General features: G+C 46.7%; 1 protein-coding gene across 4 annotated transcripts in view; it reads right to left on the bottom strand.

Moving 5' to 3' along the window:
• Positions 1 to 11,002, bottom strand: part of Ripor2 (RHO family interacting cell polarization regulator 2) — a 217,532-nt gene extending 206,530 nt beyond the window's left edge. For 2 of the 4 annotated variants that reach the window (XM_076573069.1, XM_076573072.1), the window contains exon 1: positions 10,800 to 10,999. In XM_076573069.1, coding sequence (XP_076429184.1) covers positions 10,800 to 10,875 — 76 coding nt within the window. In that variant the 5' untranslated portion in view covers positions 10,876 to 10,999. Of the gene's footprint in view, positions 1 to 10,799 lie in introns of all 4 variants that reach the window. The other 2 variants (XM_076573071.1, XM_076573068.1) reach the window with 2 other exon arrangements.
• Positions 11,003 to 26,358: the final 15,356 nt, after the last annotated feature.

The following is a 26,358-nucleotide window of genomic DNA, read 5'->3' as shown; positions in this document are numbered from 1 at the left end:
AAAAGAAAGGAAGGAAGGAAGGAAGAGAGAGAGAAAGAAAGAAAGAAAGAAAGGAAGGAAGGAAGGAAGGAAGGAAGGAAGGAAGGAAGGAAGGAAGAAAGAAAGGAAGGAAGGAAGAAAGAAGAGTGTTTTAGTTTCGTGATTGCCGTGTGATAAAATACCTCGACAAAGGCAGCTTTAGAAAACAGGGACTCCATTTTAGCTCACAGTTCCAGGTGACATCCCATCACAGTGGGGAATTCCCCAGGCAGAAGCCTAAGTCAGTCTTCAGCTGAGAGCAGAGAACTCAGGCATGGTTAGGTGTTTTCTCTACTCTTATACTCTGGGGTCTGAACCCAGGGAATGGTGCTGACCACTTTCAGGGTAGGCCTTTCACCATTTATTAAGATAATCAAGACCCCCCCCCTCCACACACACACACCAACAAACCAATCCGATCTGGGAACTCCCCTTCCAGGTGATTCTAGACTGTGCCAGTAGGAAAATTAAAATTGGCCATCCAGCATGGTTCTTGCTGTAGCCATACCTAGAAGAGCATGTGTTGGCTGTGTAAAGTGGGTGAGGCACCTGGCTAATATGTCCCACACAGGCCTGGGGTCAGGGCCGGAAATGGGTCCAGGCTCTGAAGAGGGTGCTCACGGCCTCTTCCCTACTTCCTCATGTAATGCCAAAGCAGGCGTTGCTACGGAAAGAAGGGGAAAGGAGAAATGTGTGTCTCGTCCTGAAGATGGCGTCTCTCACCTTAGAAACAGACAACTTCGTTTTCATAGCAGGGGGCAAACAGAGATGGCCTTTGGGCATTTCTGACAATGCTAGGCTGCTCATTTGGGCATTGGATTCGAAGCAAAGACTTCCTTAGCTACACAGTTTCCTCAAAACATCATGGTGTTCTTGTACTCTTTCATTCTGGGTGCAAGATGTTATGGTTTAAGGTGAGAACATTGGATCTCAGCAGGAGTTAAGGAGAGAAAATGGAGGGGGAAGACGCTCTGCAGCCCAGCGGTCCACGATGCTCAGGGCTAGGATGCCTCTTCCTGCTTTGCCCCCTACAGCCTCAGCTTCCCCTTCCCTCTGCTGCACTGTCAGCCCTGCCCCAGGCTACTCACTGTCTCCTGCATTTTTCTGTAACTGCATCATGTCAAGGGGAAAACGTGCTGGTGGAAGCAGGTCCAATAGATTCTGAGCCACAGTCATCTGCTGCTAATTGATTGAACCATCTCTGAACTGTGTCTCGCTGATGGCCTCACAATACCCATGAAGGGTAGTGGGAGATGTCAGTCATTGATCTGCTCACAGCTCCCCCTAGAGGGGACCGGAACCAGAAGGAGAATGGAGGTGGCCAGATGTTGGGGATGTTCACTAGGATAGTTGCTGATTAGCTGGGCTTTTTGGATTACAGATTTTACTACCTGCAAAAATATATTTTATATTTATATTTTATTAAATATGTCCACTCTACCTAATACACCCAATATAAAATATACCTATTATATTCATTCTATCTAGTAAGATATATCTAAAAAATACAGCCAATAATAATCCAACCATGAAACGCTACTCAGCAACCAAGAGGAACGGTACTCGTCACCACGGATGGAACAGAGATGCTATGATGAGTGAGAGAAGGCGGACTCCAGAGGCAGCATGCTCCCTGATTCCAGGGATGAAATGTTCTGAGAAAGGCAGAACTATCACACAGGAAACAGACCATGATTTGTGATCTTTTGGAAGGCAGGTTCATTGAAGGGCACAGGAGAAGATGGGGCGGGCAGAGGACCCCGATCTTTACTGTGGTGGTTATGTGACCACAGACATGCTGTCAGCCCTCAGGCGCTGACTGCAACTCAGAAGTGGATTTTGCTCAATGCCTCACAGATAGGACCAAAATATTAGGAACCTATTGACAAAGGCTGAGTGACACATGGAGAAGTGTTTAAGTGTGCAAGCATCCAAGGCTGTATGACACATGGAGAAGTGTTTAAGTGTGCAAGCATCCAAGGCTGAATGACACTTGGAGAAGTGTTTAAGTGTGCAAGCATCCAAGGCTGAATGACACATGGAGAAGTGTTTAAGTGTGCAAGCATCCAAGGCTGAATGACACAGAGAAGTGTTTAAGTGTGCAAGCATCCAAGGCTGAATGACACATGGAGAAGTGTTTAAGTGTGCAAGCATCCAAGGCTGAATAACACAGAGAAGTGTTTAAGTGTGCAAGTCTCCACAGCTTTGAAGGAATTAAAAACAAGTTTTGTCTGCATATAAAGAAATACTGCATGCCCAGGTTATCCCACCACAGCTCCAAATAGCCACATTATGGACTCAACCTAATCAACAGATGAAAGGATAAATAAAAAGGGTGTATGTGGAATATTATTTAGCCACAAAGAAAAACAAGATTCTGTCATATACTACAAAATGCAGAGGGCTAGAGGTCATTAAGTAAAATAAGCCAGACCCAGAAAAACAGCTACTGCGTGTCCTCTCACATCTGTGAATGCTACAAAAGTCTACCAGGAAGTAGAGTATTGATTACTTGAGACTGGGAAGGGGGCGGGCTTTGATCAGTATACACTGCATGCACATATGGACTATCATGCCAAGCCATATTAATATGCACAATTAATATCTGTTAATGGGAAAAATTAAATATAATAAAATTTGGGCCTATGAGACGGCTCAGCAAGTAAAAGCACTTGCTGCTAAGCCTCAAGACTTGAGTTTGATCCCCCAGATTCACACGGTGGCAGACGAGAACTTCCATAAGTTGTTTTTTAACCTCTACATTGGCATCATGGTATGCTCCCTGACCCACAAAATAAATAAATGGAATTAAAAAATAAAATCAGTTAATGAGTAGATTGTTATGAATGTATATGGATACATCAAGTATAGTAAAATGTTAGTGCGGAGCCATTAATAATGACATGTTGGAAAACATTTTAAAAGGCTTCTAATTATCTCTTTTCCTAGCTATACCATTCGGAAAGTTGACCCCAGGCCCAAGGGGTTGCTCTCATAGCCTGATAACTTCAAAAGAACATCACATCCTTTTTCTCCTTCTTTGAGTTCATCACTGTGGAGGACCGAGAGCTCTCCGGGCACTTTGCTGACTTGCACACATGCACAGATGCCCTCTCTGTGGCACAGCATTAGTCTGAGTCTTGGTGTTTTTTCACTTGCTTGAAAATTTAAGACTTGGACTGACAGGACAATAAATCTCTAGCAAGCTCAGGGCACCTTGGGCAGCAGCAACTCAAGAGTTGTCCACACTCAGGTTGGCTGCTGGCAATCGGGCACATTAGTCACTTTTCTCTGTGCTCTGGTTAGACACTTTATACACAGCAGCTTCCGGAGGAAGGCTTTATTTTGGCTAACACACTGAAGGGATACAGTCCATCGCGGCGAGAGGGTCCCCTGACCTCTGCTGAATGTGCTTTCTTTTCTCATCCTGTTTGCTATTTATTCTCTTGCAGCCTCGTCCCTCCCCTCTTTTTCCCCTCCACACCCTCCTCCATTCGGTCTGGCCTTGGCTGGAGACAGCAAAAATATCTGCGCAGATCAATGTTCACACAAAGAGCCCTGTCTCACCAGCAGGTCCCTTGAATTATTCAAAGTGTCTTCCCTCTCTCTCGAGTTTCCCATTGTTTTTGTTTGCTTGGTTTGTTTTTGTTTTCCTTGGCAGTTGAAGCTGACACTGGACACGAGGCAACTGCAGGAGTCGCCCTTCAATCGCGCAGGTGGGGTGGGGGTGGGGGAGCTCGTCCACGAGCGATTATTCTGGAAGGTGATGATGGGACAGTAGGGAGTCCGAACGAGCATAAGTTCTTAGACCAGTGTGAATCCCTGGGACCCAGAACAACAAACTCAGAGTCTACATCAGGCAGAGCTGTTGGCAAACTAGATACAGAACTAGGCAGAGAGGCAGATCTGGAGGCCCAGCTGTCTACTCTACAAAGGCTGTTGATGAACAATTGAGCAGGTGTTTGGACTGGAACACAGGAAACTAAAGGTTCTGTGGCTCTGAGAGGCCCCTTCGTCTCCAACCTGAAGCCGGCACCTGCAGCCCAACCAAGGAATACGCCAGCCACATGCAACTCTAAGTCAGAACCCAGCAAGACATGAGAGCAGCCGGGCGGGGAGTCAGCCATGCCACGGGGAGTCAGCCATGCCGCGGGGAGTCAGCCATGCCGCGGGGAGTCAGCCATGCCGCGGGGAGTCAGCCATGCCGCGGGGAGTCAGCCATACCGCGGGGAGTCAGCCATGCCGCTCCTGCCGTGCTCTGGGATTTCTGAGACTCAGCTTCCTTGTTGAAAAGCTAAATCCACAGCCATAGCTGTCCCATGTCCCATGAAGCCCTCTAGGGAGGAGCCAGGGGAAACTTGAGTGGGACTGAAGCACAGTGTCTGCCCACCCGTCTTGCCAAGGGGCAGGTCAGAGGACAGAGAGCCAAGAGTCAGTCGGGTTGCTCTGTAAGCTGATGCTGTGTCGCCCAGCAAGCGGGACCATCTGGCAGAGCAGTGGACCTGGGTTCAGAGGCTGCCAGGAGAGCCACTGGCTCAAGGCAATGCCTCTGCCCAGGCCACTTTATCTCTCGGAGGCCTGCTCGGCACTGAAGACAGCAGGAAGTACTGGAGATTCTAGGGCTTCCTCCTATGTCCTGTGTTGGGTGGGGATAGGAAAGTGTGTTCTTACCTTCCTCTACAGAGCAGGCAGCCACAGACAGGACAGCCCTGTCACACCCGCACACCAACCACAGTATAGAGGATGGTCTACGGAACTCAGACCTCCACCCGGTGAGGTCCCCTTCTCACCCAGCCACACGAAGAACACTGCCACCTTGGGCTGGGGGGTGGGCAGGTGATGGATGGCTCAGTGTGTAAAGTACTTGCCACCCAAGCCTAAGTGCCTGTGTTTGGATCTCTAGCGCCCACATAAAGTCAGGCACAGCAGGGTACACCTGTAATCTCCATTCTGGGGTGAAGGGAAAGAGAAGTTTATCCCTGGGGTTGACCAGCCTGCTGGTCTAGCTAAAATGGCCAGGTTCATGGAGAGACCTCATCTCAAATATTAAGGTGGAGAGCAATGTAGGAAGACACTCAGCATCAGCCTCTGGCCTCCACATGTGCATGCATGGGTGAACATACACCCCCTGAACCCACACATGCATGTACATACATACACATGGGGAAGAAAAAATCCCCCCCACTAAAGAAAACTACCACCATGCTGAGGCGGGAGAATGGCCAGTGAGTGAAGCAAAGCAAATCGGTTGAGCCACAGTAACTGTCACTGAGATGGTCACATTCCTCACCACAGTGCAGAGCAGTTTTGTCACTGTCGTCTTTTGGAGGAACACATGACACTTGGTCCCCTTCGTTTGACGAGGTCCACAGAGGCCACCACCCTGTGGTCTGCTCCATCCAAATTCTGCCTTTGTAGGGAGGGAAGGCAGCCTTCTCTGTGGGCTCCAGAGCTTGCATTCATGTGCATGAGAAACTAGCACTCTCGGGTGATGGCTGACACTCATTCCCTATCCCAGAACAGGTGGCCTGTCCTGAGAGGCCAAGAGTGCCTTTTCCATGGCGTGGTGTCCATGATGCCTTCAGCCTGGTACTGTGCATTCATCTGATGCTGGGGGAGGGTGCAAAGCTTTGGAAGGAAGGGTGTCACATCCGGCATGACATTCCCCTGATGGCAGCCCCCCCCCCCCCCCCCCCCCCCCCCCCCGCACTGCCCTAAGTCCACTGTCACCAGTCTTAGGCTCCCTCTACTCAATAGCCCTATGCCTGACATGGTGTTGACGCTTGACATACCTCATGTCTTCTTCTAAGTCCCACAAAATACAGTGAGGTTGACATCATTACAATAACAGTTTTATAGTTCAGGCCAAACACTGCATTGCAGAGAAGGATCTGAAGGCAGATCTTGTTTTCAAACTGAAGAGATAAGCTTGCTTTCTCTTAACCTCTCCCGAGCGGCAGATTGAAGAAGAACATGGCTGCAGAGTACCCAAGCATCAGGGCTCAGCTCTCATACTCAAGCCCTGCCCAACATCATTGTCATCATTTACAAAGTCCAGGCACAAGCTGGACAGGGTGGCACTCACCTGTAACCCCAGCACTCAGGAGGCTGAGGCAAAATGCTCACAGAGAGTTTGAGGACAGCCTATGCTATATAATGAGTTCCAGGCCAGCCTGGGCTATGGATAGAGACCCTGACTTCAGAAAAAGTGCACGTGTACCCTTGATATTGCTCTGCAGACTTCCCTTCCCCTGGGAGGTCAGAGTTCAGTGGCTCAGTCTGGGTCACAGGGCACAGATGAGCCCGCCCTCCAATATCTGCCCAGAGTCCCTTGTTTGGGTCTGTGAAGTAGCTCAGGCCACCCCCCCCTCAAATGGCCTCTTTTTTAAAGGCAAATATCCAAAGGAGGGTGATATGCTATGATTTTGTGTGTGTGTGTGTGTGTGTGTGTGTGTGTGTACACACACGGGCGCGTGCGTGCGCATGCATGTGTGTCACAGCACACTTGTGGAGGTCAGGAAACAAGTTGCAGGAGTTAGTTTTCTCCTCCCATGGCTCCCTGACACTAGACTCGTTCTGTCTGTCTGGCCTGGTGCCCAGGGCCTTTACCTCCCGAGCCATCTCACCCAGGAGCCACTGATCTTGTTATTCTTTTGTTTTCATTTGCAGAGCTGGGGTAGAACCCACTAAGCTCCAGTGAGTGGAGCTTATCCCCACCCTGAACACAGTTCTCATTCGACTCAAAGTTCAGCCTAAGGCTGGGCCAGCAGTGGGGCTGGGAGGTGGGGAACGCACCAGACATTGGTCAGCAATGTTGGGGTGAACTTGGCAGTTGTTGTCTATGCAGCTTCGACTGCCGTCCAGGATCCCTTTATGTGTTTCAGAAAATGGAGCCAACTAACCATGGCAGAACGACACTAAAGGGTTTGGATCCTCTCCTGGTGAGTTTTGGTCAACTTGATGCAAGCTAGAGTTGTCTGGGAACCTCAACTGAGAAAATGCCTCCCTGAGATTGCCTGTTGGGAAGTCTGTGAGCCGTTTTTCTTGATTGATGTGAGAGGGTCTGGCCTACTCTGGGCAGTACCACTTCTGGTCAGGTAATCCTAGGTTTTATAAGAAAACAAGCTGAGCAAGCCACCAGGAGCAAGCCAGTAAGCCAAGGTCCTCCATGGCTCGATGCCCAATTCCAGGTTCCTGCCTTGAGTTTCAGCCTTGGCTTCCTTCAGTGATGAACTGTGACCTGTAAGCCAAATAAACTCTTTGCTCCACAAGTTGCTTTGGGTTATAGTGTTCTATCACAGTAATAGAATCCTAACTAAGACAGGTCTCTCTAAACTAAAGGGTTGTGGCCACGTGGCACACACTAAGAATAAGTTCCTACCAGGAAGATCTGAGTATTTACCTGGTATTAAATAATGTCAGGGGGACATGGTGAATTTTATTTGGTGGTGAAGTAGAAAAATGACATTATTTAGGCACTCTTACCAAAATATTTAGAATTGACATGTCATAATGTCTATAACTTATTTTAAAATGTTTCAGCTGGGACATAAATGAAGTAAATATGACAAATTATTAACATGTTGCATTTAAGTGACAGGCATATGGGACTCATGACACCCTTTATCAGCCTGTCTGCACACTTAAAATTTCTCAAAAAAAAATGTAATAAATAAATAAATAAAGCTTTTCAGTAGTTAAAAAAAAATCCAGGTTGTATGGTATGAATGACATTATTTTCCTGGTAAACAGAGTTCTCAGAAGGCCTTGGGATTCTTGTCTCCAGTGCACATGCCCTATATCATTCCCTCACTTTGAGTGTAGGCAAGATCTGTGAATGGATATGCTGATGTTTACCTCCACAGTCAGATTATGATTTAAGGCAAAGATGAAGGGCTGTGGAGATGTCATTGAGGAGCTTGGTCAGCTGGTTCTGAGCTAATCAAAGGGATGTTGAGTATTGGAGTCTACCCTGCTCAATCAAGCCTGTCAATGGAGAGATTAGCAGTAACAAATGACTCTAAGGGCCTTGAAGAGGCAAATGGGCAGGTAGTGGAAAGTGACCCGAGGAGTGGACAGGGAACCCTGGGAAGCCAGTGCCTAATGAGGCCCACAGGCCGGCTGCCACATGGAACTGAATTCGGCACCTAGATAAAAACCCAGATGAAATTCAGGCAACACATTGACCTCAAGATTGGGAGACCAGTGAATTAGCAGATGCTTTAGCTAATTTATGCCCAGACTTTTCACTCATGGAAACTGAGCTAACTAATTAAGGCAATGAACTTTATGAAGCAACAAGACATAAATACCAGTTTCAACTAACAAGCCAATACTAGTTTGTTAGACCAGTAGCCTGGGGTGCTTTGTTAGAAGGGATGTTAATGCTAACAATGCTCCTGGAGTGAGAGGGAGAGATGTGATTGATTAGCAATGTCTGCATGGACTTAGGAGTCACAGCATATGCATCTCTTACTACTGTTCAAGGTCCCTTATGTGTTTGAGAAAACTGGGGTTAACCAACTTAATTTTTTCCCATTGACCAAATAGGACTGAAAGTCTTGAGTCTTCAGTTGGACACTGTGCTGTGAGAAAAGCCTCACAGACAGAAGAGTGAGAAGTTATCAAGGCAGGTTTTAGCAGCTCCAACATATCAGGGTAGTTTTGTAGACTGGTGTGGGCAATAATGAGCTCCCTCAGGGCTCTCCGCTTGATGTTCTCACCCCTTCTCCCTTCACGCCTTCAGTTCAATTTCTCTAAATATGCACAGATCTTCTCTGAGTTGCTGAGATACCCAAACTGTGGCTCCATTCTCCACTTATTTTCAGGACTGATAACACATCAAGATCTGTGACCATCCTGAAGGGATGTCAGAACTCTCGAGATGCTCATTCCTAAGAGTAAGTGTCTGTATATTTGCTTATATACAGTATAAGTATATGCCTACTGTGTACAAGTATACATACCAACATAAGTAATACCGTCGATAAGTAAACACATACTTATTTTGCTGGTAACTGCCTAACATTGAGCTTAGATGTAATGTCTACCTACATTTCATATTGAAACCGTGTGCAGATCATAGCACAGCACCCAGCAATCAGCTTCACAATCCAAACATCATCTCTGAGGTGAAGCAGGCTTCCACAACTTTTAGGGATTAAGTTGACTTTGCACCCACACTGATGAAACCATGCAAGTCCAGGCTCCCCCTTTTCCTGGTGACACCTCTGCACCCCAACAGAGGTATTGTTTCAAACCTGCGAGATCGGAGCTACTTCCCAATACACACAGAATGAAGCAAGACAAACAAACAAAAGAAAAAAAAACATAGTTCAAACAGCTAGGGATATAGATAAATGGTAGAGTACTTGCCTAACATCCACAAGGTCCTGGGTCCACTTTCACACACACACACACACACACACACACACACACACACACACACACGAACGCACGCACGCATGCACGCACGCACACCTCCAGTGAAAGAAGCAGTTGATCACAGGGCTGAAGGCCCAGGAAAATCACTAATGGCTTCTGCAGCTATACGAACGAAAAATAAAAGTGTTGCTGGGTGTAAAATATTTCCTTGTATGTAAATGCCGTTTAGATCCCAACCAGCCCTATTTGCTCCTAAACTAGTGGGTCACGACTGTGTATTGGACACCAGCCCAAATCACTCATTCATCTTGATTTTACCGTCTGCACCAAGGCCTTTTAACATACAAGGAGGACCCATCAACACGCTGTTAGGTACAAATGACAGGATGTGACAGGTCTCTAATGAGAACAACACCCCACAAATAAAACAGTTTGGTAACTGGTTGTAAACAGCCAGTCCATTTTGTACCAGACCATTAACGACATGTTTAAATGTAGAGAATTAAATGCCAACCTTGAAATTTGAAAGCTTTTGCTTAGAAATTAATTTTTTCACTCGTATTTGAAAAGTTGTAAACTATGACAAGGTCATAATGAGGGTGAATGGTGGGCACTCCTGTGTGGACGCGTGGCGTCTGGCTTACAACGGTCTCTGTCCCTCCCCGTTATCACTTCATACTAGGGCAAAGGTCAGCTCTAAGCTATCACAGTTTCATCAGTGTCTGTCGTGACAGAGCTAAGTAGGAAGCAAATGCCTCCTTTCCCCCATGAAAGCAGACCGCTCTCTCTTCCTCACCCCCAGTCTCCAGTCTCTTGACTCTGTCACACTGTCCAACCATCTATTACTTGTTGACGATAATGGTCTTGGTGCATATTTGGACGGCTTTTACTTTCTCCGATTATTCCCACACCAACATTTCGGTTTTGGTCATAATTCTTGCCCACTCAAAAGGAACCTTCCTGTGAGTCTGATCACCGAAGAAACACGTGATGCAGCCCTTTAAAGAAACGGACTCATTGATCCTGGAATTTCACCCCCTTCCCAGTTCACTGTCTGCATTTGGACATCCCACTTTGTACTCGGCTTAACAAGCAGAAGATCAGTTCACACAACACCATGAACAACGAGTATTTTCCCATCTAGACGGAGGAGTAAAGAGGCCCCCTCCCTCCCCTGCTGGCCACTTGGCACAGGCTGTATCTGGTTACCTCTAACTGGGATGAGGCTGTGGGGAAGAAACAGGAAAGAGAGGCGGGGTGGGGCGTAGAAACTTCACCCGAAGTAGGTGCAGCAAGCTCAAGGGAGGCAGACGAGGAGGGGAAACACAGGGGGACAAGTGTGAGGAGCAAGTAGGGGTGGGGACAAAAGTGGGGGCCATTCCTCGGGGGACACTCACGGTGGAGCCGCCGCCTCCGGATCCTGTCCCTCCATGGCCTGTTTCTGATCCAATGTAGTCGCGAAGGCAACACCATGGTCCCCAAACAGCAGCCTAAGACCTCATGACCGGTCCACCAAAGGTCTCAGCGGCAATTCCAGAAGTCAGGTCCAGAGGCATAAAGATCACAAAGAACTTTTTTAAAAGCTACTCTCTCTTCTCTCCTCTGTCTGTCTGACCGTCTGTTCTCTCTCTCTCTCTCTCTCTCTCTCTCTCTCTCTCTCTCTCTCTCTCTCTCTCTCTCTCTCTCTTCCTTTTACGTCTTAGGTTTCTGTTGGCTTCCTTTATCTCTAGCGTCCCTTCCCTTCCTCTAACTCCCGACCGGCCCCAAGGCGGCTGCTGGCCTGAGCAGCCTGGGGCCCAGCCTCTCTCAGCCTTCTGTACCATGTTTTATGCATGAACACTGTGGCGTGGTAATTTATTCTAGCAGCAGACCTCTGGGCTCCTCTGTCCCCTGTGCGTCACGGGAGCCAACAGTGGCTGGGGGAGGGCAGGTGTGTCTGCTGGCACGGGAATGACTTGAAATGGGAACCCTGTCTGCAGACTGCAACCACAGGCCGGCCTCGCTGCTGAGACCCTACCGCACCTCACATTCAACCACTTAATTTATTCAGTAGGGGGCTCCTAGGACCTAGAAATAGTGCCTGGCTCTCGGCAGGTGAGCAGTAAATAGTTGCTGAATAAATAGAATGATTATGTGAACTCAACTCAGGGATTTTCCTGCACACACTTGAATCCTTTGACTTACTCTTTCTTTTTAAATTTTATGTGTATGGTTGTCTGCCTTGTGACTACAGAGGCCAAAGTAGGTGCTGGATCCCCTGGAACTGGAGTTACACACAGCTGTAAGCTGCCAGGCTGGTGTGGAGAACTGAACCTGGGTCCTGGGTGAGAGCAGCCAGTGCTCTCTTAACAGCTAAGCCACGCCTCCAGACCTCCTGCACAGTTCAGCTTGATATCCTGTCTTCAAACCTGGGGGCCTGAACCTCCCCACTCTCTCTTCTCCCTGTTCTTGACTCATTTATCCATTCACACTGAAATTTGTTGTTGTGTCTGCTGTTGCTAACGGACTGGGCAATGAGTCTCGGGCCTCGCATGTGCTAGGGAAGTGCTCTCACTGAGTTACCTCTCCAGCCCTCCGCTCGTGTGTGTGTGTGTGTGTGTGTGTGTGTGTGTGTGTGCGCGCGCGCGTGCACGTATGCATGTGTGCAGTCTTACTTATCTCCCTGGCCCCTTGCTGCTGCCTTCTGCCCATGAAACCTTCCCCCAAAACAAAACAAAACAAACAAACAAACAACCAAAACCCATCCACCCAACCAAACAAAAAAACAAAAAACAAAGGAGAATCTGGTGGTGGAAGCTGGAGTGTGGCCTGTTGAGTCACACGTTGACCCTTTGGTCCATTTCTTGAAGTGTTCATAGCTGTGAGTCACTGGTCTGGTTTGAGGCAGGGTCTCTCACTGGGACTTGTCACTTGCTGAGCAGGGTAGGCTGGCTGCCAGCAAGGTACAAGCACCCTCCAATTTTCATCTCTCCAGTGCCCAGCTTTTATATGGGTGATGGGGCTCAAACTCAGAGTTTACCTACAGGAGTGTGAGTGAGGGATTACCTACAGGAGTGTGAGTGAGGGGTTACCTATAGGAGTGTGAGTGAGGGGTTACCTATAGGAGTGTGAGCGAGGGTTACCCTCAGGAGTGTGAGTGAGGGGTTACCCTTAGGAGTGTGAGTGAGTGAGGGTTACCCTCAGGAGTGTGAGTGAGGGGTTACCTATAGGAGTGTGAGTGAGAGTTACCCTCAGGAGTGTGAGTGAGGGGTTACCCTCAGGAGTGTGAGCGAGGGTTACCCTCAGGAGTGTGAGTGAGGGTTACCCTCAGGAGTGTGAGCGAGGGTTACCCTCAGGAGTGTGAGTGAGAGTTACCCTCAGAAGTGTGAGTGAGGGGTTACCCTCAGGAGTGTGAGTGAGGGGTTACCCTCAGGAGTGTGAGTGAGAGTTACCCTCAGGAGTGTGAGTGAGGGGTTACCCTCAGGAGTGTGAGTGAGGGGTTACCCTCAGGAGTGTGAGTGAGGGGTTACCCTCAGGAGTGTGAGTGAGGGGTTACCCTCAGGAGTGTGAGTGAGAGTCACCCTCAGGAGTGTGAGTGAGAGTTACCCTCAGGAGTGTGAGTGAGGGGTTACCCTCAGGAGTGTGAGTGAGAGTTACCCTCAGGAGTGTGAGTGAGGGGTTACCCTCAGGAGTGTGAGTGAGGGGTTACCCTCAGGAGTGTGAGTGAGAGTTACCCTCAGGAGTGTGAGTGAGAGTTACCTATAGGAGTGTGAGTGAGGGTTACCCTCAGGAGTGTGAGTGAGGGGTTACCCTCAGGAGTGTGAGTGAGGGGTTACCCTCAGGAGTGTGAGTGAGAGTCACCCTCAGGAGTGTGAGTGAGGGGTTACCCTCAGGAGTGTGAGTGAGGGGTTACCCTCAGGAGTGTGAGTGAGGGGTTACCTATAGGAGTGTGAGTGAGGGGTTACCCTCAGGAGTGTGAGTGAGGGGTTACCCTCAGGAGTGTGAGTGAGGGGTTACCCTCAGGAGTGTGAGTGAGGGGTTACCCTCAGGAGTGTGAGTGAGGGGTTACCTATAGGAGTGTGAGTGAGAGTTACCCTCAGGAGTGTGAGTGAGGGTTACCCTCAGGAGTGTGAGTGAGGGGTTACCTATAGGAGTGTGAGTGAGAGTTACCTAGAGGAGCATGGAGGACTCAGATAGGCGAGGATGAGAAGTCCACCCAGTAGGCACCACACGCTCACTACCCAAGTCTCCTCTTCCCAGCTGTTGACTGCTGATTCCCTGTCTCTCGGGAAGGCAGTGATTTCCTGGGCCTTTCCCTTCTCTCCATACGAGAACAGGGCCAACCTTCTGAGGGCTTCCTGGGAGTGATATCAGATGCTCTAGCAACGATGATGGCCAGTCAGGAAGAAACGTAAAGAAACCTCAGAGGTACACAGTCCTGTAACAGGTGTAGCTCAGGCGCTGTACCATGTTTTCTTTATCTTAAGGTGAGAGTAGCTATAGACCTTGGTGCTGTCAAGCTGAAATGGGATCACATGCCATTTTAGGGTGTAGCTGATGTAGTCCCTGGCAGTCAGCTCTGACATGTCTAGTGTAAACTCTCAGCGGCCAACTTAACAGCTGATTTAGTAGCCACAAAATGATAACATTCCTTTGCCTCAGTTTCTCTATCTGCAAAATGGTGATAAGAATGAGGGCGGTTACCCGAGGGCATGCCGGTGATTACACAAGTTAAAATGCCACCAAGGATGAGGAGCTGTGTTCAGCGCAGGGACTTGCTGCCTCTTGTCAGCGGCCATGATTTACTATTAACATAGACTAAATAGGGATGATGGGGCCTGGGGAGATGGCCCAGTGGTTAAGAGCACTTGCTTCTCTCACAGAGGGCTGCAGTTTGGTTCCCATCACCCGTGTGGGGCAGCTTACCATGGACTGTAACTCCAGCTTCAGGAGATGAGGTGCCCTCTTCTAACCTCTATGGACATCTGGACACTGCTCCCCCACCCCCATGTACTAAATCTTTATTAAAGAAAAGAGTCTAGTGTGTTCATTTCTCTTTGCCTCCATAAAAAGTCACTGTAGTTTTGTGGCTTGAAGCATTGTAAGTTTACCACCTTACACTTCCAGATGTCCAACTCTGAACTGATCCCGTGATGCCATCTGAATACACCAGAGAAGGACCTCTTTCCATCTTCTAGAGGCAGCTGGTAAAGCTTGACTCTATTCCCAGGATGTCTTTGTAAGCAGGAGCCGCCACCACTCTGAACCTTGACACAAACTGTAGCAGCATGCCTAGACAGGACCCTCAGCCCTGGACCCTCACCACATGCCTATGCTCCAGGTTCCATCTTTAGAAACACAAGGTATGTCAGAAATCAACATTAGCTCACAATCCATCAAAGGTGAGGTCTTCTTGACTATAACAACAGCAAAATTCCCTAGGATGGCAAATTCAGCCCAAAGAAACAGTGCTCAGGATGCATAGGAATGGATGTAGTTGGAAGTCTCCACTCACATTGAAATGACTAAGGTAATGGCGATATCATGTCATGATATAGATATGATAGGATGAAAGGGTAGATTATTGAATCTACTTTTAAAGAACAACTACTTGTTTAAAATGTTTTACATTGCTATGGATTTTAGTTTATTGATACAAATTTAAAGTTAATTTTGTTATACTTTATGTATATTTCTACTCTTGTTTAAGGTATTATGTTTGTGCAGCTCATTTAAAATTGTAATGTATAATTAAGAAATACAGATTAAAAATTAGTCATCTATGATGATCAAACATAGTCATGTTAGTTTTCTAGGTTTACATAAATATATTTCGATTAGGTAGGTAATCTTCAAATACTTCAAAGATTTACAGAATATGGTATTTAAAATGTTTTAAAAATTTAGACTTTTCTGGACAAAGAGATACGTCTACTCCTGGCAGCATTAATTACTTCAAGGAGGATGATGGGCATTGAATAAACTCATTATAGAGTTTGCTTTCTTTCTGGCAAAAGTTAGCCACTGGGCAAAAAAGTGCCCTTGTGTCAACTGATTGACAGTATGTTGTATAAACTGGACATGCAGGACCCACAGGAAGGTGACCACTGAACTTTGCAAGCCAAGATGGTCCTTTAGGTTCCTGCTTCACAGAAGAAACTGCCAGACATTCTACAGGACACAGAGAGAAGCAACTGAGAGACTCTAGGCCTGTGGACTGAAGATGGATTCTCCAATGTTGCAGAAGAACTTTGGGTAACTGTCCAGGTAGCCAGCTGTCTCTGTCATTCTAGATTTGGAAGTTGCTTACAATGCATTTCCTGTTTACTTAGGTAATATTATATCCTTCTGGGGTCTTTGATGTAGTTGAAGAGTAGATAGTTATAATTTTCCTTGGTTATAATAAAAGATAAATTAGATATGAAACTTTAGACTCACAAATATAGGCTAGATGATAGAATACAAATTGACTAGATATTATAACTGTAATTTTTCTTGATAACTGTTCTATTATATGTAATTTTACTATATTAAAGTTAAAACCTTCCTTTTTGATTAGACAGAAAAGGGGAAATGCTGTGTGATAATGCCCTTGTACACTGGTTTAATAAAACACTGATTGGCCAGTAGCCAGGCAGGAAGTATAGGTGGAGCAAGCAGACAAGGAGAATTCTGGGAAGAGGAAAGGCTGAGTAAAGAGTCGCCAGCCAGATACAGAGGAAGCAAGATGACAGGGCAGAACTGAGAAAAGGTACTAAGCCACATGCTAAATATAGATAAGAATTATGGGTTAATTTAAGTGTAAGTGCTAGTCAGTAATAAGCCTGAGCTAGTGGCCAAGCAGTTATAATTAATATACACTTCTGAGTAATTATTTTATAAGTGGGCCATGGGACTGTGGGAGCCTGGTGGGACCAGAGAAACCTGACTACAATGTTGTAACTTTCTTTTGTGCCTGCCTGGTCACTTCTTAGCCATCCACCCCCAAATAGCCACATTTGCCTTGACAACACTTTTGAGACTGTCTGTGACCTTGACCATAGTCCAAGTATATCATGTAGTATGTGAGTAGTAGTATATCATGTATATCACACCAAGTATATCATAACAAGTATATATATATATATATATATATATATATATATATATATATACCAAGTATAACATTCTAAGTATGTCATGTAGTAACATGTAGTAGCTGAGCTTTACAAAGAAAGCAGATGTTACTAGGCCACCCCAAATCCCTCACTAATATAACCTACCCTCCTTAAACACTGATGTAATTGTGGATTTATCTTTTAAAATGCTGTACTCCTGAGGTCAGGAAAGAAGAGACTCTTTGGAGGCACACACCCACTCTTGGTCTGGCCATTAATAAAAGGACTAGAAACTTGAATCAGTGTGGTTGTCAAAACTACCTTGAGTGGGTCATTTCTCTATCCCTTACAGTTACTCACTGCCCCAGCTTCCTGTCTCTCTGTCACTTGACGTAGGTTGACAACAGCAGAAAGACCCACAAGAAGCAAGACTGACAGACCAGGGACCGGTGGGAGACAGCACAGTCTAAACAGAGGACGTTGAAAGTTTTCTTTTCATTCTCTTTGGGGGGAATTATTATTTTAGTTTATTTAATTGTTTAGAGACAGAGCCTCATGTGGTCCAGGCTCTCCTCTAACTCCCTAGGTAACCAAGGTTGGCTTTGAAGTCCTGATTCTTTTGCCTCCATCTCCCAAGTGATGGGATTGCTGGTGTGAGCCACCAGGTCAAGCTTCTTTTAGGAATTTAAATCAAATCTCACCAGTCTGTCTTTGTAATCACCTGAGGTCTGGGAGAGGGGGCATGAAGCCCAGGACTCTTCAGCCCTTCTGGGTTGTTTCTGGTCAGATCCACGGTGCTGCAGGCCAGGGCTTGGGTCCTGGGGCCCATTTTGTGAGTTTCTGAGATTTTTCTTCTCTCTGATGGTGTTCACTCTCATAATCGCTTTAAGTAAATTGTCCTGTGGAGTGTTTCCTTCCCCAGGCATCAAGTGTAGGGTGTCAAGTTTTTCTTTTGTGACAGCCCACGATGCCATTACATTTTCTTAAGTCATGGAATTCCATGGTGAAAATTTCAGAGACTCAGCTGGAGTGACGGGCTAAGAACAATATGGGTGGAAAAAAGTATAACTGTCGGATTTTTCCTTTCTTTCCTCTCCAACTCATTTTCAGTAAATGGAGGCTGGAGGCTGGACTCTGGAGGAAGGATGTCAGTGTGTAGGCTTCTACTTGAAAACTGCCCTGGGGAGAAAGAGACCTTCAATTACTTGGTAAAGAAGGGAGACTGCTGGGTCAAGGTACATGTCAGACTTCTTAAAGAAAGTCACTGGAGAAAACTTGTTATTATTGTCAAGTAAAAGCTTATCAAACACCATGGGGAAATGGCAGCTCTCCACCTGACTGACTTCTCTCCTGTCACCAACATGGGGAAGAAGCTGGATGTTCAGTGGATTCTTTGAAAGCAAGAAAGATGATCTGAAGCAGATGTGAGTTGTTGGGTCAGTTACACACGTTTACTGAGACAGTCAGGTGTGCTTTATGTAGATATGATCATTTGTTTCCTTTCTCCCACATGTTGTTAGACATTGCATGCTGATAAACAATGTGGAGATCACATAGCTATTACTTTACATGATAATTATGTGATGCGTGCATCCCAGAGGAGGTCAGTCATATGACTCCATAAACCCCCTCTTTCAATTTGGATATGGGACAATGGAGATCTGGCTCAGAGGTTGAGAGTACTTGCTACTCTTGCAGAGGACCCAGATTCAATTCCCAGCACCCACATCATGGCTCACAGTCTTCTGTAACTCCAGTTCCAGGAGATCCAATAGACACACAGGTGTGTACATAAGACATGCAGGCAAACCATTCATACACATAAAGTAAAATAAATAAATCTGAAAAGTAGGAGCCCATATCTTGAACAATAATCTATACTAACTCTTCAAATTAAACGAATAAGCACCGCAGTAAACATTCTTGGTGCCCTGTATGTTCAAGACTACTTTGGTTTGGCAGTAGCATTCTGTTTTAAGGATGCATTGTGGATTTGACAAAGACAACAAATGAAGAGCGAAGAATGAGAGATTCAGACAGCTCTTCTACTACCTTAGACAACATCAAGTCTGCAGCAGGCTTTCCTTTTCTTTGAGGCCACCAACCAGCTCCCAAATCATGACATGGAGACTTTTTAGTTATGAATACTGGGCCTTGGTTATGCTCATTTCTGCCTAGCTTTTTTCTTTAACTTAAATCTGTTTCTCTTCATTTACATTTTGCCTCGGGGCTTTTTGCCTTTCTTTCTGTGTCTGCTGGATGGTAGCTGCCTGGCTGGCCCTGGCGCCTCCCTTCTTCTTCTCTCGTTCTTTCTGAGCCTAGATCTCTCCTCTTATTTATTCTCTCTGCCTGGGAGCCCTGCCCATCCTTTCTCTGCCTAGCTATTGACCATTCAGCTCTTTATTAGACCAATCAGGTGCCTTAGGCAGGGTGAAACAGACGCAACACATCTTTACATAAGTAAACAAAGGAAGCAGAAACAAATGTAACACATCTTAGTTATATAGGTAAAATAATATACCATAACAGGTCCAAACACTTCATTTCATAGAAGGAAAGTGAAACTGCGTGCAGAGAGATTAGGAGACACACATATTTGCCCGGGTATGGACTGCAGCCCACACTCTTCCCGTTCTCAAAATTTTACTCTTTTCATTGCTATTCAGACAAGAGTTTGTGGGTTATTTTAGGTCTAGAATGTTTCAGGAAGGGTGTGTGTGTGTGTGTGTGTGTGTGTGTGTGTGTGTGTGTGTGTGTAGCAGAGATGGGTGGCTTTGAGTTGGAGCATGGAAGCAGCAAGAAGGCCAAAGAGAGGTTAATGGCCACCACTAACGCCTCCCCCAGCCAGGGCAGCCTGTTTCTGCCCCTCCTCTGTCTCTTCCTGCCCTAACCCAGTGACCTCAGCATTTCATGTCTCAGTGAACAGCTCACCTTCTCAGGCCCTCAGCCTTGGTGGCCTCCCCGATCCCTGTACTCGGGACACACACCCAGACCAACACCAGATCCTGGTGATTTTACAACCTAGTTACGTCCCTGCTCTTCTATCTGGCTGTCCCTACAGTCACAGACCCGACTCAAGTTGCCAACACCCACCACTGACACCTTCTTTACAGGCTCCTAATAGGTGTTTTCTTCGTGACCCAGTTTCGTCGTCTGAACCCATCTTTAGAGTCAGAGTGACTGAAAAATGATGCTCTGAATGTGAAATGTCCCCCAGGCCCATGTGTCTGAACAGATAATGGAGCTATCTTGGGAGAGTTGTGGGACCTTGGGGATGTGGGGTCTCCAGAAGAAGTAGGGGTGGGCACACACACACACACACACACACACACACACACACACACACCAGAAGAAAGAGAGCTAATACAGTAGTGTTGGCTTGTTGGAAGAGAGAGAAAGGAGCTGTCCAGGAGACGAGGTGGAGGCACAGCTCTGGAGGCAAAAAGAAAGCACTAGAATTCCAAGCTTCCACCTCAGACGCTGGAGGCAGGTCACGCCCAAACACACAAAATGGCCATGGGAACAGCTGGCTGTGAGCGTGGCATTTTGGCCACTCCAGGTCTATCCCAGAGAGTGCTCTAACTTTCCCTATGAGACCTTAAGGAAGACTTTTATTTTCTCCTGGGATAAGGGCCAGATAGCTTTGAATCTTAGAATAATTTATTATGAAAATAAAGACCAGTGGGCATCGGTGTGTCCCAGAGCGGTCAAGGCCAGGCCAGCTCTCCCTGCTGGCTCCATCAGCCCTGGGGCACAGCCCTGACTGACCAAGGAAAGTGACTCTCAAGCAGCGATGAGCTCAACTTTTGTGAGAAGCCCCGGCCAGAGACGGCTCAGGACATAGCGAAGAGTCCAGGGTGGTGGCTCCGACCTGCAGTTTCAGTACTTAAGTGGCTGAGGCAGAAGGATGGCTGTGAATTCCCGGCCAACCTGGGCTACCTAGTGAGTTAGGTCGTGCACTACAGAGCCGAGACCGTATCTCAAAGACACAAAAGAAGAAGGAAAAAATAGAAAAGATATACTTCCTTCTAACTGTTGTAGAGTGCTAGGCTCTCCTCTGACCCTTGTGACCTGGGACTCTCAGCCCTGCCAGAAGAGCAGGAGGTGAAAGGTCCATGATTCAATGGGAGCTCCTCCTCTTTTTACATGGCAGTGAATCACGGAATCGGAATGCCCCAGAACTGCACAGCCAGAGGACTCAGATGTCATCGATCCACAGTCACTTCACAGAAGAGTAGGCAGACGCTCAAAAGGATGGGTGTCAGTCACCACAGAACTAGCTAGTTCCTGAGGCAGCCTCAGAGGCTGCATGGCTCATCACACAGGACTGTTTCTGTGTCAGGAGCCATTACTAATTAGTCCCCTCTGCTGTAACGTCAACGTGTTCTTCGGCGACGTTAGGCATTGCATTTTGTGTGTAAGCACACAGCATAGTCAGGGCTGTCTTGTTAAAACCGTGCAACAAACCCGGAGTCCCAAAGCTTCATTCTGGTCCCAGCGTGAGTTTGGCTGGGATGACGAATGTTCTTGCGCATTTTCAGAAAGAGGGGAAGTGAATTCAGGGAGATGAGGAAGGCAGACGTGGAACTGCTCTCCCTGGTGTCTGCCAAGTGTTCTGTACTCCTAGGAATCTGCCCAGCCTACTCCAGAAAGGTTGCCCAAGAAACTGGACAGTTTCTCTAGTGCCAGGATAATCCAATTCATTTTGAAAAATCATAGTGTAATCACTGAACGTACAGAGTCTGGTAATACATGGGTTAGTCCCCAAAAGCTTCACATCCAGAGAAGGTAGACAGATGTAGAAGTCACTGGCCGGTGTCAGAGTTGAAGCAATGAATCGTTTGTAAGCAGAGCAGGTGGAGAACTAGGCCCATGAGGAGGAGGGAAATTGAGGCAGATTTGAGTTATACCTTCAAAAAATGGACACTGTCAGGGATGGAATGATGTCTCAGCAGTTAAGAGCACTGGCTGCTCTTTCAGAAGACCTGGTTCAATTTCCAGCACCCACATGGGGCTTCATAAGCACTTGTAAGTCCAGTTCCAGGGGTCTGACGCCCTCTTCTGGCCTCTGCAGGCATCAGGCTCGCACAAGTCGCATAGATTCACACGCAGGCAAAACACACGTACCATAAAACAATACCATAAGAGTAAGTGTGTTTGTCCAAGATGGGCACTGTTTCAAGAGGTAGGTGGCCACTCATATTCAGCTAGCTTTCTTCTCTTTTTACTCAGTCTGGGACCCCAGCCCATGAATCCTGACATTCATGTCCAGGGTTGGTTTCCCTTCCATAGTCAAACATCAGGAAAACACCTCCACAGACGTACCCAGAAGTGTGTCTCCTGGGTGATTCCACGTCTAGCTGGGTTGACAATGAAGATGAACTGTGCCAAAGGGGATGGATGTTCATGAGAACAGCAGCTGCCACTCGCTCTAGCCTTAAAGGAGTCAGTGTGCTACAAGCCGGGGTTGAGGTCCTGGGAGCAGTTAAGTACCAACACACCAAGAGAGACCCACCTCAGAGACCGCCTCACACCAAGCAAACCTCAACAGACAGCAAGTGTCCCGTGTGTAAATCCAAGAAAGAAAATAGTATGATATCTAAAGAGGAAGAAGAAATATAAGAAAAACAAAACATTTGCACTAATGTATTTTTAAAAATTAAATAAATGATAACATTTCAAAAGCACGAGTATTTATTAAGTACGTCAGACTCAGTATTACCCCCTGAGTACCTGGAAACCCAAATTAAATTCTGCAAATTGCTCCTCGAGAGTAGAATCTGAATGGAATGAGCTCATTAGTGAGTAGTAACAGTTACCATAAAGTTACCATACCCAACCCAGGCTAGTTGTAAGATATGTTCCTAGTTTCAGTGCTAGAACTCTGATGTCCTGAGAAACCCCAAGTCTTGGGCAAAGCAGGGAGACTGACCATTGGAGAGCAAGTTTTAACAGCCTCAAGTTTCTGCTAGTGTGAGGATTTATCTGGACATTTCTCCCACTGGAGCATTCTCTCTGCTGAACCAATCACAGCCCGATCCCAACTATTTCCTGGCCCTCCTTCCCATATCTGCTGGGGCACATCGTCAGGAGCCGTGAGGCACAGATGCAGGCGGGTTCATCCCGTGACATCCCTTCTTTTACAGTACCTTCTTGCTCTGCAATGGGAAAGCCTGAGAGCTTGCTGCAGCTAGAGCCGGATAAGTGCCTGCGTGTATGCCAGACTCCAACTGCAACTTATTGGCCGGGCTGGCCAGCGGCATGACCACAGGATGCAGAGCAGGACAGCATGGTTCTGCAGTTTGAAGATCACAGAAGAGAGATGCTGCTTCTTTTACTTCTGGGCCCAGGGCAACAGCTCTACTAGCAAGGTAGTTAGATAGTGTGTGTGATAATTCATTCCCATTGTCAACTCCACTGGATTAAGAAATACCTAGAACTTTAGTGAGACACACCTTTGAGTGTGTCTGTGAGGATGTTTCCAGGGATGATTAATTAACAGAGGTGTGCATATGTGTGATACCAACCCCCGGGCTGGGGTTCCAGGCTCAACTAAAATAGAGAAAGCAGAAAGCCAGTATACCACCAGCACTCTCCATCTTCCTGATTTCCCCAGATGTGAGCAAAAAGGCTCATACTCCAGCCATGATGCCTTCCCTGCCACAATGGGCTGTTCTCCTAAACCAGGAGCCAAAATGAAACCTTTCTCCTGTAAGTTGCTTCTTTTGGGACCTTTGTCATAGCAACAAGGAAAGTAACTAACAGTATACCTCTAGAGCCCTAAATACTTCATGACATATTAGTCCATTTTTATTACAGTAACGGAATACCCCAGACTGTTAACTATGTAAATTAAAGAAGCTTAGTTTGAATCATGGTTTTTTTCCCCATGGGCAAGGGCCTGCATCTGGTGATGGTCTCCTTGTGCATAATCCCCAAGGCTGAGACAGTACAGGTTGTCACATGGTAGGAGACAGGGATGTTTCTATTATCTCTTTGCCTCTTATAATAAAGCCACCTATATTCAATCCTAGATTCTCTGCCATGATGACTTTAATATCATCTCAGTCACTTCCCCAGTGCTTGGCCTCCAAACACCACAGTCAAGTTAAATTTCCACCCTCACAATACCTCCCAAGGTATTTTCAACTCATGAACTGTTGTGGAACCCATGCAAACCACATCCAAAATACAGCCTCAGAGCTGAGTTTTTCACAGGTACTGCTCCCTGGTTTTTTGGCATAGCCAGAGGATCCTGTCATTTACAGTGACAGTCACGACAGGAGGTGAACAGGACGCAAGAGCTGGACAGTGCTTCCTGCAGCATTTGCTGAGCTCAGATCTGAGACCTGGCTCCCAGGGAAAGACGGCTGTGAGTGTGTGTGATAGGAGAGAGAGAGAGGCAGGGAGAGAAGGAGGAAGGGAGAGAGGGAGAGAGAGAGGGAGGGAGAGAAGGGGTAAGGGGGAGAGAGAGAGAGAGAGAGAGAGAGAGAGAGAGAGAGAGAGAGAGAGAGAGAGAGAAAGGGGGAGAGGGAGAGGGAGAGGGAGGGAGGGGGAGGGAGAGAGGAGGAGGGAGAGAGAGAGGAGGAGGGAGATGGAGAGGAGGAGGGAGAAGGAGAGAGGGGGGAGGAGGGAGAGAGAGAGATCGCAGTCACATTGTCCTGCTATTCATGGTTATGATTTTTGACAAAGATCTTTTTTACTTTTTGCATTTATACATAAAATTACTGTTATTTTATATCTTTTGACAAAGTATCAATTTTATGAGTTTAACTCTGAAAATCAGATATTCTGAATATAGTTCTTCAACTTCAGTTTTAGAAATATAAGCTGTGATTTGATATGAAGGATCGAATAGTCCTCCACTTAAGTTCCATGAGATGTAAATGCTCTGTTAAAAATGTCTTGCTCAGAAAAGACGACAAAAGGAAGTTTTAAGAATATTCACTTACTAACAAGTATTACACATTCACTGCATATACTGCATTTATATATGCTATAACATCTCTACATTTGAGGAACATCATAAGTGGAACAATTGGACAAAAGGAGCAACACTCATACTAAAATTTAAATGTGTATGCCTTGTGTTCTAAATCATAATAATAACTACCCTTTAATATTCAGTCATTTTGGAATAAAATGTGAAAATGTGATTAATCTCCTTAAAAAACATTTTGTGTGTGCGTGTGTGTGTGTGTGTATGAATGTGTGTGTGTGTGTGTGTGTGTGTGTGTGTGTGTTGTGCCATGGTACCCATGTAGAGGTCAGAGGTCAAGCTGCAGGAGTCATCTTTCTCCCCCCACCATATGGGTCCTGGGGATCGAACTCAGGTCATCAGCCTGGCTGGCCCACAGTTCCTCTTCTGTACAGATTATAATGTGTGTGATAGGACGTTGGATTGCTCTATTGGCTGTAGAACATGACTATAAAAGATAATGTCGCCTTCTTACTCAAACTATGAAAGAATTTCTCAGACTTGTCCTTTCTCTCCTGCTCTCCATGGCTCTCAGAGAACACCTGCCGGCTTCTCTACACCTGTAGCAAGAAAACACAGCTCCTTGAACTTGATCAAAATGCACAGCATGATCTCTTAAAATCTCACAGTGCAGGGCTGCCCACTGCACAGCAATCCTACAATTCTCTCCAGAGAGGATTTTTCTGAAGGTATTTTTCACTCAAGTTTTCACAGGGCCACAGGGGGAGGCTGCAGCAGAGATGTCAGAGACCAGCCAGGTATCAGTGCTGTATTGCCCAGGCTCTGCCTAATCAGACCCTAGAATCTAACATGGCGAACCCCCATATACTCTTCCTGGGGTCTGGGGTAGCAGTGGAAACTTTGAAGGTCAGGAAAAGTTGGAAACTCTTGTGTTTCTTTCCCGTTTCATCAAGAGTGGATTTCCTTGCTGGATTCTTTTAGTTGCAAGCAGTAGAGATTCACTATTACTACAAGCTCAAATTTTCAGTGGAGAAGGGAAAAGTAGATAAAAATGTGTATGGATGGGGAAAAAGAAAATGGTGTTTATTCATAGATGACATGATGGTCTGATGTAAAAACTTGTAATAATCGACAAAAGCAAAGCACATGTATTTATAGCAGGAGTTTGGGGTGCCAGGCTAACCCACCCACTCAACCCCTTCCTCCTGTACCATCAGTGGGCAGTGGGAGATGCTACTGAATACATACCACCATCCTTAAGAAGTGGGTGAGGTCATTCAGTATAAGGCACGTGTTTTAGGCCAGCAGGAGCCCACATAGCAATCTGACTAGCCCTTTTTTGACCTTGCAAGCCACCAAGTCTGACCTGGGCTTCCAACTTAGCTTGCTTCCCCTGGCCTCGTGGTCAGCGCTCAGCTCTGGGTTTGCCCCGAAGGCTGGCCCCTGACTGCATCCTTTCCAGTTGCATGGCTGTGTGACTGCTAAATGGCATTAGATCTGAGCGCTCGGCGTCTTAGACGACAGCCACTAGTTTTTGCCCTGTGGGGTTGTGGGAAGGAGCCAAGGAACCCATCCATGAGGACCCAGTGCGGGAAGCATTGCTAGCGCTGAAGAATTAGCTATTAGGCTGCTTTTAATACTAAATCTTTGGTCTTTTTTTCTCCCTGCGGCTGGATATTCTTCACGCCACTGGACACAAGTCCAGGCACCCCCCACCCAGTGCCAATCTCACTTTCTAATCCATAGTGCCCCTGTCCAAACCAGAATAAATACGATTCAGTCTTTTGTCCAATTCCCAGAAAGAAAACTTTCGTTCAACTGTGCTCAAAAGGCAGGTGGTCCCAGCCATGGAGAGTTAGGCTGGGTGTGTGCTGTCTTAGTTAGAGTTTCTATGACTGTCATAAACATGACCAGCACAACGTGGGGAGGAAAGGGTTTATT

Source organism: Peromyscus maniculatus, chromosome 5 (genome assembly GCF_049852395.1).
Source record: "Peromyscus maniculatus bairdii isolate BWxNUB_F1_BW_parent chromosome 5, HU_Pman_BW_mat_3.1, whole genome shotgun sequence".
In the NCBI taxonomy this organism is placed as follows: Eukaryota; Metazoa; Chordata; class Mammalia; order Rodentia; family Cricetidae; genus Peromyscus; species Peromyscus maniculatus.
This window is presented reverse-complemented; position numbering and strand designations above follow the sequence as displayed.